Raw genomic sequence first — 18,579 nt, 5'->3', positions numbered from 1 at the left:
TAAAGGTAAAAACCCATAAAAAACTAAAAAGAAAAAAAGGAAAAAACTAAAAAAAATTTTCATCTAAAAAACTAAAAAAAACTAAAAAAGGTAAAAACTAAAAGAACTAAAAAAGAAAAAAATAAATGACGACACTCAAAGAGAAAGCGACCAGGACAAAAGGAATGTTCGATTAGCAATCAACAAAGCACCGGGACACAGGGAGTATAAATGACGACCAGGACATAAGTAAAAAAAAAAAACTAACAAAACTAAAAAGAAGGTAAAAACTACAAAAAAACTAAAAAGAAAAAAAAACTAAAAACTAATAAAAAACTAAAAAATCTAAAAATCTAAATAAACTAAAAAAGAAAAAAAAAGGAAAAAAATAAAGGCGAAAAACAAAACTAAAAAACGAATGTATATACAGACCGGGACACCGGGATACAAATGACGACCGGGACACAGGGAATATAAATGACGACCGGGACACAGGGACACAACTACAACGGGGACACCGGGGGAAACAGGGGGATATAAATGACGACCGGGACACCGGGACAGGGAATGGTCGATTAGCAATCACCATCAACAAAGCTCAAGGGCAATCATTAGAATCATGAGGTATAGATCTGAATACAGATTGTTTTCCCATGGACCATTATATGTTGCATGTTCAAGAGTCGGTAAACCTGACAATCTATTTATATGCAAAGACAATGGGACAGCAAAGAATGTTGTATATTCGCAAGTTTTACGTAGTTAAAACCATATATATATATATATATATATATATATATATATATATATATATATATATATATATATATACTATATATATATATATATATATACTATATATATATATATATATAGTTGGTGGGGGCGCCAACTATATATATATATATATATATATATATAGTTCGCGCCCACCAACTAGGTGTTGGGGTGGCGCGAAGCGCCACCCCAACAGCTAGTATATATATATATATATACTAGCTGTTAACACCTAGTTGGTGGGGCGCTTCGCGCCCCCCCAAGCCCCCCCGCGCGCGTAAGTCATTACGCACCATATTAGTTACGCGCCATTGTAGTTGTGTCCCTGTGTCCCACCTGTGAATAGAGATAGATATAAATATATGTTTTTAACTACGTAAAACATGCGAATAAACAACATTCTTCGCTGTCCCATTGTCTGTGCATATAAATAGATTGTCAGGTTTACTGACTCTTGAACATGCAACATATAATTGTCCATGGGAAAAACATCCCGTATTCAGATCTATACCTCATTATTCTAATGATGTGTCCCTGTGTCCCGGTCGTCATTTATATTCCCTGTGTCCCGGTCGTCATTTGTGTCCCGGTGTCCCAGTTTGTAATTTCTCTTTGAGGGTCCCGGTCGTCATTTATATTCCCTGTGTCCCGGTGTCCCGGTCGTCATTTGTGTCCCGGTGTCCCGGTCTGTAATTTCTATTCGAACAATCCCTGTATCCCGGTCGTCATTTATATATCCCGCCTGTGCCCCCGGCGTCCCCGTTGTAGTTGTGTCCCTGTGTCCCGGTCGTCATTTATATTCCCTGTGTCCCGGTCGTGATTTGTGTCCGGGTGTCCCAGTCTGTAATTTCTCTTTGAAGTTCCCGGTCGTCACTTATATTCCCTCTGTCTCGGTCGTCATTTGTGTCCTGGTCTGTAATTTCTCATTGAGTGTTTTTTCTTTTTAGTTTTTTTTAGTTTTTTACCTTTTTTCTTTTTTCAGTTTTCATATTCTTCTTTATTTTTCAGCGTCACTATGAAGTACATATCGACGAATCTTTGTTTTTTTAACTTAAATCTGGTAGGCATTGATGACCTTATCCAAGTCAAAATCCCAAACCCAATCATCATCGCTATCATTTTCAGTTTTGATATGTTTTGACTCTCGCTGTCCAGGTGGATTTTTATCTAACTGCGCGGTTTTGCGTTCTTTAGCCGCAAGCCTGTTTTCTTGCTGTTCTTGTGATTCCTCGGAACGCTTTCTTTTCTTACTTTCTCTATCAGCAGCAAGTTTTTTGGCATAAACTCTTTGAGCAGCTTCCTCGGCTGTTGCCATTGTAGGTTCTTCAGTCATTTTACAATTAAACATTTTTCCGTGAACAAATGTCTTAAATACCGTTAATGACGTCACCGTCAAAGCAAAAATGACGACAACTAATTTCATGACGTCAGTCAACACAGAAACATGACGTCACCTGATCCACAGACAGACACACAGACAGACAACTTATTTTTATATATATATATAGAAGATATGCAGCATACCCTTCGAGGAATGTGAATCATTGTAAACCACTAGTAATTCCCCCCCCCCCCAAAAAAAAAATTGGCATAGAATGACGCCATGAGAACGACCAAAGCGAAACTGCAAACCACAGTGGGAAGGGAGAATTGACATTAGCCTACCAGGCCTACTAGTTGCAAAATGTATGCTTGAAACTAGTCAAATAGCTGCCTTTTATAAAACTTTATAAAGTATATATAAAGATTGGTCTTCATAGAGTATTAGGCTCAACACAAACTCACTAACTTCTTAGTTACTGCATTTTATGGGAATGGTCAGTTTATGCTTTCAGCTTGTTGAATTTGTTTATAATACCCGACACATCCTGGGTGTCTTCAATTTCCTTACGTTCAATTTCCTTTGGCAATGCCTGGTAAATTCTAGAAAGATATCCAACTATTTCATTAAATGTAGGTCTCTCACTGGCATTGAATCGAAGGCACCTTTTAGCAATGTCATACAATTCAAACGAAGTTTTATCTTTGGGGATATTAGCCTCAAAAGTTTTCGTGTCAATGGATTTGTCAGGAGTGTAATTTATTACTTTTACCTCTTCTAATGGAGAGTGGCAGATAATCTCAGCTAAAACTACTCCATATGAATATACATCACTCGAAGTGTCGTATTCATTGCCTGAAAAAACTTCTGGAGCAACTCTTGGAAAGTCTTGAATCTCCCCATATTTACCCTTTTTGGCTTTATTCGGGATAACATATGCTGAACTTAAGTCAGAAATTACTGCAGTGTCATCTTCCCTGAGAAGAATATTATCTATGCTCAACCCTCTATGGATAATATCACTGTTGTTTAAATGTTTCATGCCTGAAGCAACATCTCTTGCAATGGCAACACGAGTATTGATCGACATTGATCCACTTTTTATGAGATGGTTTCTGAGGCTTCCTTTGGATGGATATTCCAAGACATGCTGTTGACCATCCCCAATCGCACTCAATGAAGTGGAGCCCAGATGTTTTACAATATTCTTATGTTTTAGCCTTTTCAGTAGCACTACTTCTTGGTCAAAAGCGTTTCTGTCATATCCAGTGAATTCCTTTATCATCACCGAAACCGTAGGTTTTAACAGTGCCCTGTAAGTTTTCACCTCAATCCTGTTAGTCAAGCTTTCAATATCGGAAATATCACTCGGATCAAACTGTCCAACTTCCTTAGCCGACATCGTAATGTAACTCAATAGAATTCGTAACTTCTAAAGATAGTGTTCATGTAATTCATAACCGTTGAAAATTTAGGTTTAAAAAATTATACTAAAAATCCACTAGCTATGTGTTAAATCTTTCGTAACAAATAATAAGCAGAATAAATTTGCATTTGCGGACTACTACATAGATTCCAAAAACAACAAAAATAGCTTATAAGAAAAAACACTATTGTACGTATTTATTTCATTTTACATGCTTAACTGTTATGTATTTTAAAATTTTTAGTTCAAACAAATTTTTTTGTTGTCCTTTCATTTTATGCTTTTGTTGACAGTGACTTCCTTTTTTAGTCCAGGCAGAAGTTCCGCTTGGAGGTAGTAATGCAAAGATGGTTCTGCAAATTTTTATTGTGATGTTATAGATCCCACAACCATAAGCTAGGGTGTTCAATCAATTAGTCCCATCTGTTTCCACCAAACTTATTCAACTCTCAAGATTTACATAAGCTTTTCTTTTTAATAACATTCTAGCTATGATGGAAACACTATAGAAGTCACTTTTATATTGTCTGAAACTGGTTCATTTCATCCAATCTCTGACGTGATTAAGTGAACCGATGGAATTCGAAAATCCCATGTTAAAATTGAAATTTATATTTAAAAAGTACTCAAGTACTCATTGGCGGAAGATACCGCTTCCAATATCAGGCTGTGGCTTCTTGAAGATGCTACAAAATGTTTGATAGAATTTTGCTCTATTACCTCTAATTGCTTAGGAATCATGGAAAATGTCTAGCTCTTTTTCACAAGCGTACTCTATGAAGGATACTGCTTTTAGAACAAAGTCGGTACTATCATGAGCAGAAGACAATAACCTGTAAGATGATTGCAACCATTGTTCGATGTATTTTCCTGTTTTCGAACAGTCCCATTGAATATTTTCAGCTACCTGAAATTTTTACAAGTTTTTTGCCAGAAAGAATCGTTTCAGATCGCCCTAGAGACAAGATTGACAAGCTGGTATAATTAACCTGCTATTTCCGCCAATGAATAAGTGCTATTTGAAGGGTTTTTGACAATCAACGGTCTCTAGAGGATTGAGAGACAGAATGCTACCCTAACTTCAATTTTGAACTTCGATATTTTCAAGTTCACTTAATCACGGCCTTAAATTTTTTGCAGAATAAATTTTGTGATATTATTTTGTATCGGGTAGTTTATTTATGATCGTTCAGCTGAAGATATGTACCAGTCTCTGATCTGCCGTGAAAATGTACTAATTGTTCAATGAATTGTTCAATATTTCGCTCTCATAGAAAAGGGGGATAATTTTTGAAATCTCAAGTCGTGCCCCCATGTTACGTATATGACATGTTAGATACATTACGATTGGTATGTATTTGGAAAAAAATCAAAGAGTTCGTGGTTTCTGAGTCAAAGGCAAAGCTGACATAAGCCTTCTTCAGGATTGTATAAAAATGATGTCATTTTCACTTGTTAATAGATAGTCTAATAGTCTATCATCCATCCATCCTAGGGCAGAACTGTAAGTATGGAGCGATGCGGCTCAATAGTAACCGAAAATCTAAGAAACTGAGTCTTATGCTTATTTAAAATATATACAATTCCTCAAGTTTAATGTTACCCATCAGAAGTTACGTCTGGGAAAATTTTTCCAATTTCTGAAAAATATGGGTGATCTTAATGAAAATTACACCATCAGATTCAGTATATTAGAGAACCTTACTGTAGAGGTTTAAAGCTCCTATATACAAAAATGTGGAATTTTACATTTTTGGCCAGAACCAAGACTACGGATGCGTTTTTATTTTATTATTTCCACTTTTTCAATGGGATATTGTAACGAATCATTTATCCTAAATGATTGGGAGAGGGTTTATTTGATCAGAAGTTAAAATTTATAGTGGCCTTTTTAAGTGACAAAATATTGGAGGAGAGTTAGTCCCCCTCCCACGTCCATTGTTTCCCAGAATTGTTCGATGAAAATTTTCAGATAGTAATTTTGTTCAACATAGTCGAAAAGTCTAATAACTATGTCTTTTGAGGATGACTCGACCCCCACAGCCCCCGGGAGAGGGACACAAGCCATGAACTTTGTCCATTGCTCACGTATAGTATTGGCTATTGGGAGGTATACAAATACATTAAAACATAAAACGAACAGAAATTATTACGGATATGAGCATGGCTGCCCCCTCTTCATTAAGCCACTCTTTGCGCTAAAGTTTAACTCCTGGCCCAATCCTTTAAGAGCGAGCCCTGTAACACAAGGGTCATTTAACCAGAATCGGAAGTTTTTTCAAAAGTGCTATAAACTTTAGCGTAAAGAGTAGGGTATTGAGGAGGGGGCAGCCCTTCTCATATTCGTCATAATTTCTGTTCATTTTAAGTTTTAATGTTGCACCTTACTTTCAGTTGAAAAAACTTGTTTTTTTATTTAATACGGAGAAGGTAAAAAAAAGATAATGGATACAGCATTGGACTTTACAGTCCATACCGGCGGTGCTGATCTCCGTTTCTTGGCCCTTCAGCCAGGAAGTGCAATGGGGGTTGGGGGCCAGCCATCCTGTGCTTTCGCACACCCTTCCTGTTTACCTTCCCCAGATTTCTCCAGGTGCCCATTTAGAGCTGGGTCGACTCTGGCTAAGCTTACAGAGTCACGCCACTGACCCCCGTCCCAAACTGAAGAATTAGGTACACCGGGATTCGAACCCGCGTCCTCTCAGACAAGGGATCAAGAATCCAGCGCACCAACCCACTCGGCCAGGACAGCTATAATAGGGAGAAGGAGAACTCTACCTCTAAATTTCTCTTCAACATTAATATCTACAAAAAGTAAGTTGCAATCAAATAAAAGGTTTTGAATAACATGCTTTCTACTTACAGCGGGTTTGATTAATAAATAAATATGTTATTCTATTTTGTCGTTTTGATGACTAAGACTTTTGACCGGGAATTCCTTGGATTAAAAATAAATCAGGATAAAAATCGCTTTTCTTTCCTTGTAGATCACAGATTTGTAACATTCATAGGAGATATTATTTCAGATTTTGCCCCATAATATGTGCCCTCTTCCGGTCAGTAAACTATAAATAGTTTATAACTACCAGCCGGGTTTTATCCCGCCATCCAATAGCTAGCTAAAAATGTTTGATAACAGATTTTGTTAGTACGGCCTAAGATTGAGAACTTTTGAGTAAAAACTTCAGTAGAATAACTCCAGTAAAATGCAAATTAACAAAAGAGGAACTGAATATCTTGAATATTGATTTTCAAATTTTACATAAAACAACCAATGATTATTTAATGGTGTAGACCAGTGTTACCAACTGACAAAAATTTAGGTAGGAACAAGAATTTTATTTCCAAAACTGAGGGGAGGGGTGCAGAGGGGCATCTTTAATTTTTGAATAATGGAGAAAATTTAGGTCAAGTGTAACAAGGGTCAAAACATCAAGTTGCCGTGCAAAGCTAGTAGAGAGTCCGATAAAAAACTAATAATAGTAAAAAACTAACCAGAGCTCATTAGGAGACGTTTACCCTTTACCCTTTTGAAGTAACTAGGAGACACTGTTATATTTTGAAGTTAAAACCTTACAGAGAGTATTAAATATTTTCAAATTCTACAAGTAGAAGAATATTTTCTGAAAATGTGCATAGGGCCATCTTTTCTGTTAAATTTGTAGGCATTCAAGTATTACTGTAACAAGGACATTACAATATCAACATTTTATGTCCCCTTGACTCATCTTAGGTCTATTCATTCTGAAAACCGTGATTTTCTAAGATTTTTCTTTCAGTTGTTTCAAATTTGTTAAGCTTATAAAGCAGCGTCATGTTTTCGTCAGTGCTGTCACGTTAAACTGTTCAAACAAATAAGCAAAATATTTAGTTAAATTTCTCTAGATTTACAATTTTCAGATTTTCATGAAAATACAAACAAAAGGGATTTTTCATATTTTATGGAGGAGGCTGACCCCATCCCTGATCGGCATCTCTGATCTAGTCCCAATAAATCTTGACTAACGTTACCTAAGTCCATATATAAAGTAAGCTACTTACTTAGCCGAGACAGTTTGAACGAGTCTGCAGTGTTAATAACATCAACATATGCTTGTAATTCGATTTTCTTTCCAGTCTCGTTCCGATTATGAAGATATAGTGCATATCTGAACGCTGTTTGCATTTCATCCCCTGCTCCCTGCTCAAATATCACTCCTGAAATCAGTAAAATACCTAAATTTACTCAGCAAAGAAAAGTTCTTTTTATTCGATAAACAACCTGCTAGAATTTTTTTTTTGTAGATTCAGAAGAAGCCAGTGATTTTTGTGCTACAAATTATACGTTTTTGTTAGAATTTATAATATTTTTCATATAAGAGCGTTGGGTACATATGCAGAAATGTAATAAAAAATAATCACCAGTTGTCAAACGCATGTCTTTTTCAGATTTAATCGGAAGCTGGAAATGCATTCACCCTTGCGAATAAAATCTTAGTTATGCCTTTGGTACTGTCCAAAGACATCTTAGCTATGCGCGTGTTACACTCTTTATAGTTTAAAAGGCTACGAATACTTTTCATTGACATTGAAATATACACGATTTTTTTTTTACTTTCTTGCGGGTGAATTTTCAACATTTGTGATAAACTGACATAAAAAAAGGGTCATTTTTTGTGAAAGAAACTACTTCAACGTCGATTAAATACTCATTAACTGACAAAAAAACAATAAAAAATTGAAAATGCTACTTTCCACAAACGACAACGAGGCCAAGAAAACATTTTGGAACGACCTTATCAGACAACTATAAAATTCTTGAAACATTCAATGCACAGGGTTTATGTGCTTTTTTGTAGGTAAAACTTTTTCTGCTCGTGCATTTTTTTTTGTCAGGGCACCAAGAACCGTTTTCTTTTACCGTATCGTTCTGGACAGCTACCACTCAGACAGTCTAGCCAAGTCTCGTTGATAACACCAATCACAATCCTTTTCCTAACACAGCTATTTTTTTAGGGTCAACCAGATCTTGCCCTCGGCAGTTCCATCTCTTTGCTTCTCATTGCTGCTTCAGTAGATGATTTAAAATGAAGGACATCAAGTGTACTAACCGGGCAAGCATACGACTTTTCAAGTACGATTTTGCAATTTTCTATGCACTAGAAAACAAAGTAGCATCTAGTCATGGAAACCTTCATACAAACTGATTTGGAGAGGCTGCATCAAAACTTATAACAGAAGTCGAGATGGAAAAGAAACTTGGTCATTTTGTACGTTTTTGGAAAGGGTGACTGTTCTGTGCTAAAAAGATACCAGCATCCTTAATTTTTTCTCAATATTTTCTAGCTACACCTCCAGCTGAAAATGTCCAGAGATGGTGCAGCACTAAAGAACTTGTGTTTTAGAGACTGTGAGTGAGCTCTTCTTCGCCGCGTCATCTTCTAACTCGTAAGTTTGCGGGTCATATTTTGTGCCATCCCTTTATAGGCCACAAAATCATTAAAATATCCTGAGAGTCCATCCTAAGTCCAAATTCTAAAGCTCAACTTAGTAAGCTTAGCTACCAAATACTTCTTGAGGCTAACATTTCCCATGAAGGGCATCATCTTCTCGGTTATTGAGTTGTATTCTTCATCTGCCACTGTTACTTTTAAAGAGTTTGGAAAAACATCTAGAAATGGATGCATTGGGTTTTGCTTCCCTTCTCTATTTTTTCCCGAAAGGCCCAGTACTGTTTCTTTTGCTGTTGTTTTATGAAGGTCCTTTTGTATTTACTCTTTTTTTGCCGTTTTTATTAAATCTGTCAGTGCCACTTTGTCATATTTGACGGGTTTTTAAGTATATTTTAGTAACATTTGGGCTCTATACTAGAAATTTTCCATATCTAATATCAATTAAAAAAAAAACTTTCCGAAAATTATTTTTTCAAAGAAAAGTAAAGGTCATATTAAACTTAATGTTGGCAGATACAAACCTGTTAAAATTCAAACATTAAAATTAGATTAGAATTAAATTTTGAATTGACCATCTTTCAGAAATTAATATCGTTATACATCATAAATTCAATTTAATTTTATTAATTCTTTCCAAGACAGTTCAAGACAAATATAGTTTCACTACAAACAAGAGTTTGGACACTATGTCCTTTTTTAACTGTAAGGGTCTAAAACCTGCTCCGTCATTGGCGCTTCAATAAAGACGAATTATATGACAAATACTTTCTCTTTTACTTATTACAACATTGAAAATAAACATTAAAACTAAGAGTAGAATTAAATTTTGAAGTGACCAGCTTTCAGAAATTAATATCGTTATACATCAAATATTCTTTAACTTTACTAGTTCTTTCCAAGACTGGTCAACACACATAGTTTCAGACAAATATAGTTTCACTACAAAAAAAGTTTGGATACTACCCCCTTTTTTAACTGCTAAGGTGTAGAGCCTACTCCGTCATTGGCGCTTCATTAAACACGAATTATATAACAAATATTTTCTTTTTTACTTATTGCAACATCGAAAATAAATATAAAAATTAGAGTAGAATTAAATTTCGAACTGATCAGCTTTCAGAAATTAATATCGTTATGCATCAGATATTCAGTTTAATTTTATTACTTCTTTCCAAGACTGTTCAAGACAAATATAGTTTCACTACAAACAAGAGTTTGGATACTGCCCCATTTTTTAACCGTAAAGGTCTAAAGCCCACCCCGTTATTGGCACTTCACTAAAGACGAATTATATGACAAATATTTTCTTTTTTATTTATTACAACATTGAAAATAAACAACATTAAAATTAGGAGTAGAAATAAATTTTGAAGTGACCAGCTTTCAGAAATTAATATCGTTATACCTCAAATATCCAGTTTAATTTTATTAGTTCTTTCCAAGACTGTTCAACACAAATATAGTTACACTACAAAACAAGAGTTTGGATACTGCCCCCTTTTTTAACCGTAAAGGTCTAAAACCCACCCCGTTATTGGCGCTTCACTAAAGACGAATTATATGACAAATATTTTCTTTTTTATTTATTACAACATTGAAAATAAACATTAAAATTAGGAGTAGAATTAAATTTTGAAGTGACCAGCTTTCAGAAATTAACATCGTTATACATCAAATATTCAGTTTAATTTTACTAGTTCTTTCCAAGACTGTTCAACACAAATATAGTTTCACTACGAACAAGAGTTTGGATACTATGCCCTTTTTAACTGTAAAGGTCTAAAACGTCATTGCCGCTTCACTAAAGACAAATTATAAGACAAATATTTTCTTTTTTACTTAATACAACATTGAAAATAAACATCAAAATTAGAGTGGAATTAAATTTCGAATTGGCCAGCTTTCAGAAATTAGTATCGTTATACATCAAATATTCAATTTAATTTTGTTAGTTCTTTCCAAGACTGTTCAAGGCAAATATAATTTCACTACAAACAAGAGTTTGGATACTATGCCCTTTTTTAACTGTGAAGGTCTGAGATTATATGATAAATATTTTCTTTTCCAGTAATTAGATCATCAAAAATGAAAATAAAAATTAAAGCAAAATAAAATCTTCAACTGATTATCTATCAACAATTGATATCATCATATATTAAAAACTCAGTTTGATTTTACTTGTACTTTCTAAGACTGTTCAAGACACATGTAGTTTTTAGTAAAGCGCCAATGATACAGTAGGTTTTGGACTTATACAGTGAGAGGAGGACGCAAAACCCAAACTCTTGTTTGTAGTGATTTTTGTTCGTTTAAAGCTTGATTTGTATATTCAATTTAAGCTTCACTCGTTTTATTATGTATTTATTCATTTATATTAGTACCTATTGTATGTTTGTTTGCTATGATTGTTTATCTAATTTCTGTTCGTTTCGGGTTTCATTTATTCTTTAATAGTAATTTCTTGTCGTTTCTAGTTTGAATTTTAACAAGTTTTTGTTGATGCTGATATTACGTTTAATATGGCCTTTACTTTTCTTTGAAAAACTTTTTTTTGGCAAGTTTTCTAAATTAATTTTTGTTTGTTTTTGATTGCAAAAAGTTTTAAGTTTTTAGAAAATGTCTTATTTCAAAATCTGTTTTTTTTTTTGTTTTTTTTTTTCATTTTTAACATCAAACTTTCATGAAAGTAACAAAAATAGAGTAAAAGGGTAAAAGTAAGCCCCTCCAGAGTTATTACTTCCACCCCTTCCACAAAACCTTATATTCTCATAATGGGCAACTTACATAAGTTACAATTCTTTCTCTGAGGGCTATGGAGGATCTCTCATTTGAATTTAGGACTATTTTGAACAAAAGGACTATTTTAGAGATGTATTTGGGAGAAAAAAGGGCAAGAGAGGGGGGGCCTGTTACTTTTTGATTATTTTCTATTCTTAAGAACGGCACAATAATTCTGATTTCCGATTGAATGAACTTCCTCCCTGATTTTGAACAAAATGGCTAACTCAATATTTTGATCAAAAGCATTTAAAAAAGACGCACGGGGTGGTTGCCTATCGTCTGATTACTCTCGCCTTTCAAAAATGGAGCTAGAACTTTCACTTTAAATCGAATTAGGCTTTTCTAAGGTCTATACGATTGCCCCTTCGACAAAAACCTTATATATACGCAATGGATAGCTTGTATAACCTACAGCCCTTGTCCTGAGGACAGTGGGAGATTTTTTCAACCCCCGAGAAATAATCGTTTTAATTACTTCGCCTCTTGACTATTTTGGAAATAAAGGCTTTTTTAAAATTTTTATTGGATGTGTTTGGGGAAAAGAAGGCGTGGAAAGACGAGGGGCTTGATACCCTCCAATCCCATTTTACTCCTGTAAATGGCACTAGAAATTATTATTTATAATTGAATAAGCCCCCTCCTGGGTTTATGACACCACTTCTTGCACATAAAGTGCCTCTGGAGAAAAAAATTAGAATCTTATAGCCTTGGGGTTGGTAAGGGAGGCTAGTTGCCATCGGATCACTTTTGACTCTTAAAAAGGAAACTATAACTTGCAATATCTAATCACTTGTTTCCCCTCCGAAATTTATACGACCACCTTTTCGTGTAAAAACGCTATATACCCCCAGGGTATAAGTTACAACCCTTCCCTCGGGTTTCAGGTGGGGGGATATGTGGTACCCAAAGTTTTGTCATCTGATCGTTCGAATATTTCAAAGAAAATAACTATCTCAAAATTTTGATCGGATACATTTAGGAAAAAGAGGGTAGGAGGGGGGTGTAAGCTCTCCGATTACTTTTGATGACTCTTAAGAAGGTAAATGGAAATTTTAATTTCCAATCAAATGAGCCACCTCCGATTTTTATACGAACACCCCTACCAGAAATCCTTGTCTGCCCCCGGGGTACAGCTTAAAACACTTCCTCTTGGCTCTGGGTGGCTATGTTGACCCCAAAGTTTTCTCATTAGATCTTTAAAATATTTTGAACAAAATACCTATGTCAAAATTTTGATCTGACGGATTTGGGGAAAAGGAGCCTTAGGGGGTGGGGCTAGTTGCCCGCCGATCCCTTTTGACTCTTAAAAAGGGCAGTAGAAATTTCGATTTACAATCGAATGAGCCCACTCCAAAGTTTATACTACAATTCCTTCCATAAAAAATCTTATATGCCCTTGGACTTAATTGATCCAAGATTTTGGTTGGCTGGAGTCTTTGTTTTATGATCCTTGGTCTATTTTGAACAAAATGGCTGTATGTAAAAAATGCAATCGTAGGCATTTGGGGAAAAGAGAATTGGCGGGGGAGGGCTAGTTACAATCGGATTTCTTTTGAATCTTAAAAAGGGATTTAAAACTTTCAATTTCTAATCATTTGAGTCCTCTCCGAGATTTATACGACCATTTCTTTCATAAAACTATCCCCAGGGCATAAGTTACAACTTTTCCCTCAGATTCTAGGAGCAGAGGATTATCTTGACCCCGCGGTTTTTGTTATCTGATCGTTAGACTATTTCAAGCAAACTGATAATCTCAAAATATTGATTGAATTCATTTGCAGAAAAGAGGGTGTGTGGGGGGAGGAGGTATAGATACATCCGATCCCTTTTGACTCATAAAAAAGGTACCTGGAACTTTCAATTTCCAACTAAATGAGCCATCTCTGAAGTTCATACGACATACTCTTGCATAAAAACCTTATATGCCCTCGGTGCATAACTTAAAACACTTACCCCCGGGCTCTGGGGGTTTGTATCAACTCTGAAATTTTTATCATCTGATTTTTGAACTTTTCTTATACAAACTAGTAAGCTCAAAATTTTTTCGGATTGGTTTTGGAAAAAATGGCGTGGGGGGGCTAGTTGCCCTCTGATCTCTTTTGACTCTTAGAAGTGAACTATAAATTTCAATTTCCAATCAAGTGAATCCTCTCTGAAGTTTATACGAGCATCCCTTCTATAAGAACCACATATACCCCAGGGCATAACTTACAACGCCTGCCAAGGGCCCTGGGGGTTTCAACGACCCGCAGTTTTTATTATCTGATGCTTGAACTAATTTTAACAAAATAGCTATCTCAAAATTTTTGTCGTATGGGTTTGGGGGAAAAGGGTAGGGGAGGGGGCCAGTTGCCTCTGATCTTTTTTTACTCCTAAAGGGTAAACTAGAACTTTCAATTTCAAGTCAAGTGAGCCCCTCTGAATTTCATACGACGACCCTTTCCATTTAAAGTACCTCTGGGAAAAAAACAAATAAATAATAAAACATTGGATGGGTATGACCTTTACTGTAGGCAATGCTATAGCGTTGCCTCTGATAAGTTCTAGTTGCATATTGGAGAGGAAATGGTTCCGCTCGGTACGGCTCCATTATTTCGTGGCCTTGGTCACACCTTTACTTAATATATTGGTTCGTACTAGAAACGGCCAGCATTTTTCTTTAAAGATCAAAAATAATATCAATAAACTATTAGGTCAAGGGAACCATTATGCACCAAAAAAAAAATTTAAAAACTGTTTCACCAAAAAATGAGTCCAAAACTTTCTTTTCTGATCATATAAGATTCAAAGTACTTTTTTTCAGCCCAGTTACACGATCTTGATTGTGTTTTCGTTTTTTCTCTTGTTTTTTTTTCCATACCAAAAGACTAAAAGATCCAAGTTTCAAAATAGCGTTTATAAGTTTCTTGGTCACGTGGACCCCTATTCAGAAAATAAATTTCTTATTTTTAGAAACAGTTACAATAAAGTATGACATATAATAAAATGATTGATTAAGATGCGTGTATAATCAAGGGTGTCTACAGGATGGAAGCCACAATGGTTTCGCCCTCTAGCATACTAAATATTACCCACATTATCAATTCATATGAATAATCGTATTCCTCTCCTTCCACCCACAATCCTATTAGCGAAGTTACAACTAAAAATTCACCACACGAAATTACTTTGACTGAAATTGTTGACTAAATCTTCAAATTTTGTCCAATATTTAAACTACTTGAACACTCTTAATTACAAAAACTTAAAAAACTTGCAGATAATCCTAATTATTCTCGACAATAAAACTGTATCGATTAAAAACGATTGCTATCGATGTATAGATGAAACCTAAAAGGAAAAAATTAAATAAAAATCAATTAAAACTGAAAAAAAAATTAAATAAATATGAGTAGGCCTACCTAAACATTTTCTCTTTTTCAGCTAAAACACTGAAAATCAAAAACTGCTGAGATTTCCGGAAACTGATGTCACTAAATATTGAACAATGAATCGACTTTCATTTTTTCTTTCTAGTCGTCTTGAACATAATGGTGATTATTCGTTATTTTTTCTTTTTCAATTTTTTAACAAGTAAAAACTACACTATTAATGACAATTGTCGTTTTTAGTAAAGCGCAAATTAGTAGGGTTAGAAGGCCTGTAGAAGCTTTAAAGGATCATAGACCAGTTCCTGTTTGTGCTAATTTTTGCTTGTTTTAAATTCTACGTCGTTATTGATTCTATTTTCTGTTCATTTGTAGGAATCACTTATCCGTCTTTAGCAACATCTGTTATTTTTATGTTCAGAGTGAATATTCATTTTAATTTCTGTTCATTTTTAATTAACTATCGAACTTATTATTATGAAATATTATAGGACTTTTTTCTTCTCGTAGAGGTCTTATTATGGGTCTCTACTTTTCTTTTAAAATTTTTTTTTTTTTTTTTTTTTTTTTAGTTTATCAGTTAGAATAAGATGCCAGCTGTTAATAAAAAGTAACCAATGAAAGATCTTAAGCCGAACTGGCCAGCCATGACAAAGAGCAAGAAAGAGAAAAACTAAATAAAGAAACAAACAAATGAAACTACGGCCAGTAGTGAAAAGACAAAAAAAAACGACACGGATATTTCACCTGTTTAAAATGAGGTGTCTTCATCGTAGAAGAAACAAAGATACAAAACTACAATTAACTAAAAACAAATTGACACCACCACCAATATTAATAAACTACAATTGTCACAACATATCCACATAGCTTACTGTCACTACTAGAGTTACTTTGATGAATTTATCGAAATTCACTCTCGTGGATCGTGGTATGCAAGCCCTCCAACGCCCTTCTGCTCTGTTAGCCCATCTTCTGATGTCTGGTAGAAATGTAAAACGATGGTTTTGAACGAAGGTTGAGAGTAATCACGAAAATAAAAGTAGGAATTGTATATTCGAAGTGAATCTACGTCGTGGGTTGCAAACGGCTATTTTGAGTATCAAAATACCCCATATTGCAACTATCACAGGTCTAAAGGTTGACAACCTCTTGCAGCCTGAATTTTGGCTCAGTTTGGGTATTAAGCCTGTGGTGCAGAGCATCAGTCTTGGCCCAAAAATATCAAGATTGTTGTCAAAAAGAGATTAGGGATAAGCCAATAAATTAAAAAACAAGGGAATGCCTATTTTTACAACTAACCTTTAACCACTAAAAGTGTCCCATTGTAGCTAATTTCCAGGCACGTGTCAAGTTCATGCAAAATGAACTGTTCGCATACAGTATTGATCTGAAAGCTTCGTAAGAACGACTGGAGACTTGAGCAAAATATTACATAACTCATACAGCCTACTGCAGGACTAGAGATGATCTCTGAATTTAAGTGGAGTTACATTCCTTTATCTCTCAGCACACTTTTTGTCAAAATGACTCAATAGCCCAGAGATGAAAATTCTTAGATTGGCCATTAAATTATTGACGAAATAGAGCACACCTATTGTTAATCTACCTTCAATTTTCAATTACATTCTTATCGGCAACAACGCTGATGCTCCCATATAAAATATCGAAACCATGCAAATGAAAAATTTGTACAAGAATATTAATTCACAAGTGTAAATAAATAGATTTATTTTTTTCCAATTCCCCCTTGCAGCTATTATTTCACAATGAATAATTACCCTCGAATGCTTTCACCAAACACATATAATTAGTAATCAGTTGCAACTCCTTGGTTTTTAGGATCCAACAAATTAAAGAGAGAATTACCATCATTAGAACTAGCTTTTCTTTGGTGGCATATATGTAAATACATTTATGTATATAATGCCTACATCAAATTTGTGAAATGGAAAAAAAACACACTGACACACAAATACAAATCAAGTAACCATAGAAAAGTCTCCAGCCCAGGCCGCAAATATAAAAACCCCGTAGAAATACAAAAATAATGATTTGCTGAGACAAACATTCAAATAAATTAATTTTTAGCATTTGCAACATGTTAAAAGGGATTTAGAATTAATATCAGTACAAAAAATTGGATAGTCTAGGCTCATTGTCGATTAAAATATTATACTTTGCATGATCAGACTAAATACAACATTCAAAACTTGCTATTACAAAACTGAGCCAAACAATATACATATTTCAGATGTAACTGCCTGAATAAATTACAAGCCTAGGGATTTAAGATTCACCTATTTTATAATCATTAAAAGCATTAAAACTGTCTTTGTATTGATTTTTAAATTCATGCCCTCCATTCTTTAATTGTTTTATTCTTCAAATTCTTACCAATAGGATATTTGTCAACAGCTCCTTGCGCTAAAGTACATCCTAGGAGTAAAATCAACTTCCAAATCATCTCTAAGCCAATACATCTACTGAATGTTAAAGAAATATTTTCTCGGGGTGATGTTCCCATCTAAAGAAGACAAGCGCTGTGATTCAGCCAAGGGCTTTCAGATAAGATATAAAGATAAATACAAAATATGATACGCTTTTGCTGATGGAAAGCATTAATTTGTATTTTCAATCTTGAAACCTAGGATAATTTTTCTTTTAATTCATGCACATATTTTTCAGGTCGGATCAAGGATCATGGCTTCCTTCTAAATTAAAATCAGGAATAAAACACGGTTTTATTCCTGGTTTGATTTAGGAATAAGACCTAAATAACAAAAAAAAAAAAAATTGAGAAACAAGCCCGCCATCTTAGCTCTTACCATTCGCGTTGGTCTTAAGTTTAAATAAATTATGGTCTATTATTTTTTATCTGTAATATATTCCAAATGAAAAAAATAATGATTAAGAAAGCATGTAATTGATTTATGGCATAATTGTCGTAAAAATAATATTAGAACATACGATACTTTTGTGGCAAGCCAGAGTTTTAAAATCTTTACCTTCTTTTTCCCTCTTTGGAAGATAGGGCTTTAACTATACCTTAGATAAGAAGATAAGGTATAACTAAGGTATAAGAAGATAAGGGCTTTAACTATACCTTCCAAATCAAATTTTGTTTTCGAAACGACCTTCTTTTTTCTTCTATATTCTTCTTGGATATTTTTAAATAAAGGTAGCTCTATGAGATCACTGATATTGAGAGATAGATGATATAAATTAAAGTTAAATTTGTAATAAAAAACTATAATAATGGATGACTGGACAGTAAAACACTCCAACGATAAAAAACCCGTTTATTTATGGCACTATTTTTTAAAAAAAGACATGAAATCTGTCAGATTTATTCCTTTAGTTACCTCGTTTAGTTCAAGTTTTTTGTTTGGTTTTCTACTAGCTCTATAGAGTGATTAAAAAAAACAAGTATTTTTAACTGAAAATAAGAAGCAATATTAAAACTTAAAACGAACAGAAATTACTCCGTATATG

The 18,579-nt window shown here is 34.4% G+C and overlaps 2 protein-coding genes across 2 annotated transcripts in view; both read right to left on the bottom strand.

Moving 5' to 3' along the window:
* The window catches only part of LOC136029666 (glutamate receptor 1-like), a 155,664-nt gene extending 138,078 nt beyond the window's left edge, over positions 1-17,586 (bottom strand). The window contains exons 1-2 of the mRNA XM_065708170.1: positions 17,482-17,586; positions 7,545-7,700 (exon numbers count right to left, since the gene is read on the bottom strand). Of these exons, the coding sequence (XP_065564242.1) occupies positions 7,545-7,700; positions 17,482-17,551 (226 nt within the window). The 5' untranslated portion in view covers positions 17,552-17,586. The remainder of the gene's footprint in view (positions 1-7,544; positions 7,701-17,481) is intronic.
* LOC136029157 (dual specificity testis-specific protein kinase 1-like) lies at positions 2,380-3,522 on the bottom strand. The gene has a single exon (XM_065707251.1). It carries the CDS (start codon positions 3,477-3,479, stop codon positions 2,580-2,582), a length of 900 nt encoding a protein of 299 aa, XP_065563323.1. The 5' UTR covers positions 3,480-3,522; the 3' UTR covers positions 2,380-2,579.
* Positions 17,587-18,579: the final 993 nt, after the last annotated feature.

The sequence above is a fragment of the Artemia franciscana genome, chromosome 7 (genome assembly GCF_032884065.1).
Source record: "Artemia franciscana chromosome 7, ASM3288406v1, whole genome shotgun sequence".
Taxonomy (NCBI): Eukaryota; Metazoa; Arthropoda; class Branchiopoda; order Anostraca; family Artemiidae; genus Artemia; species Artemia franciscana.
The sequence above is the reverse complement of the archived record's forward strand: the minus strand, read 5'-3'. Positions and strand labels throughout refer to the sequence as shown.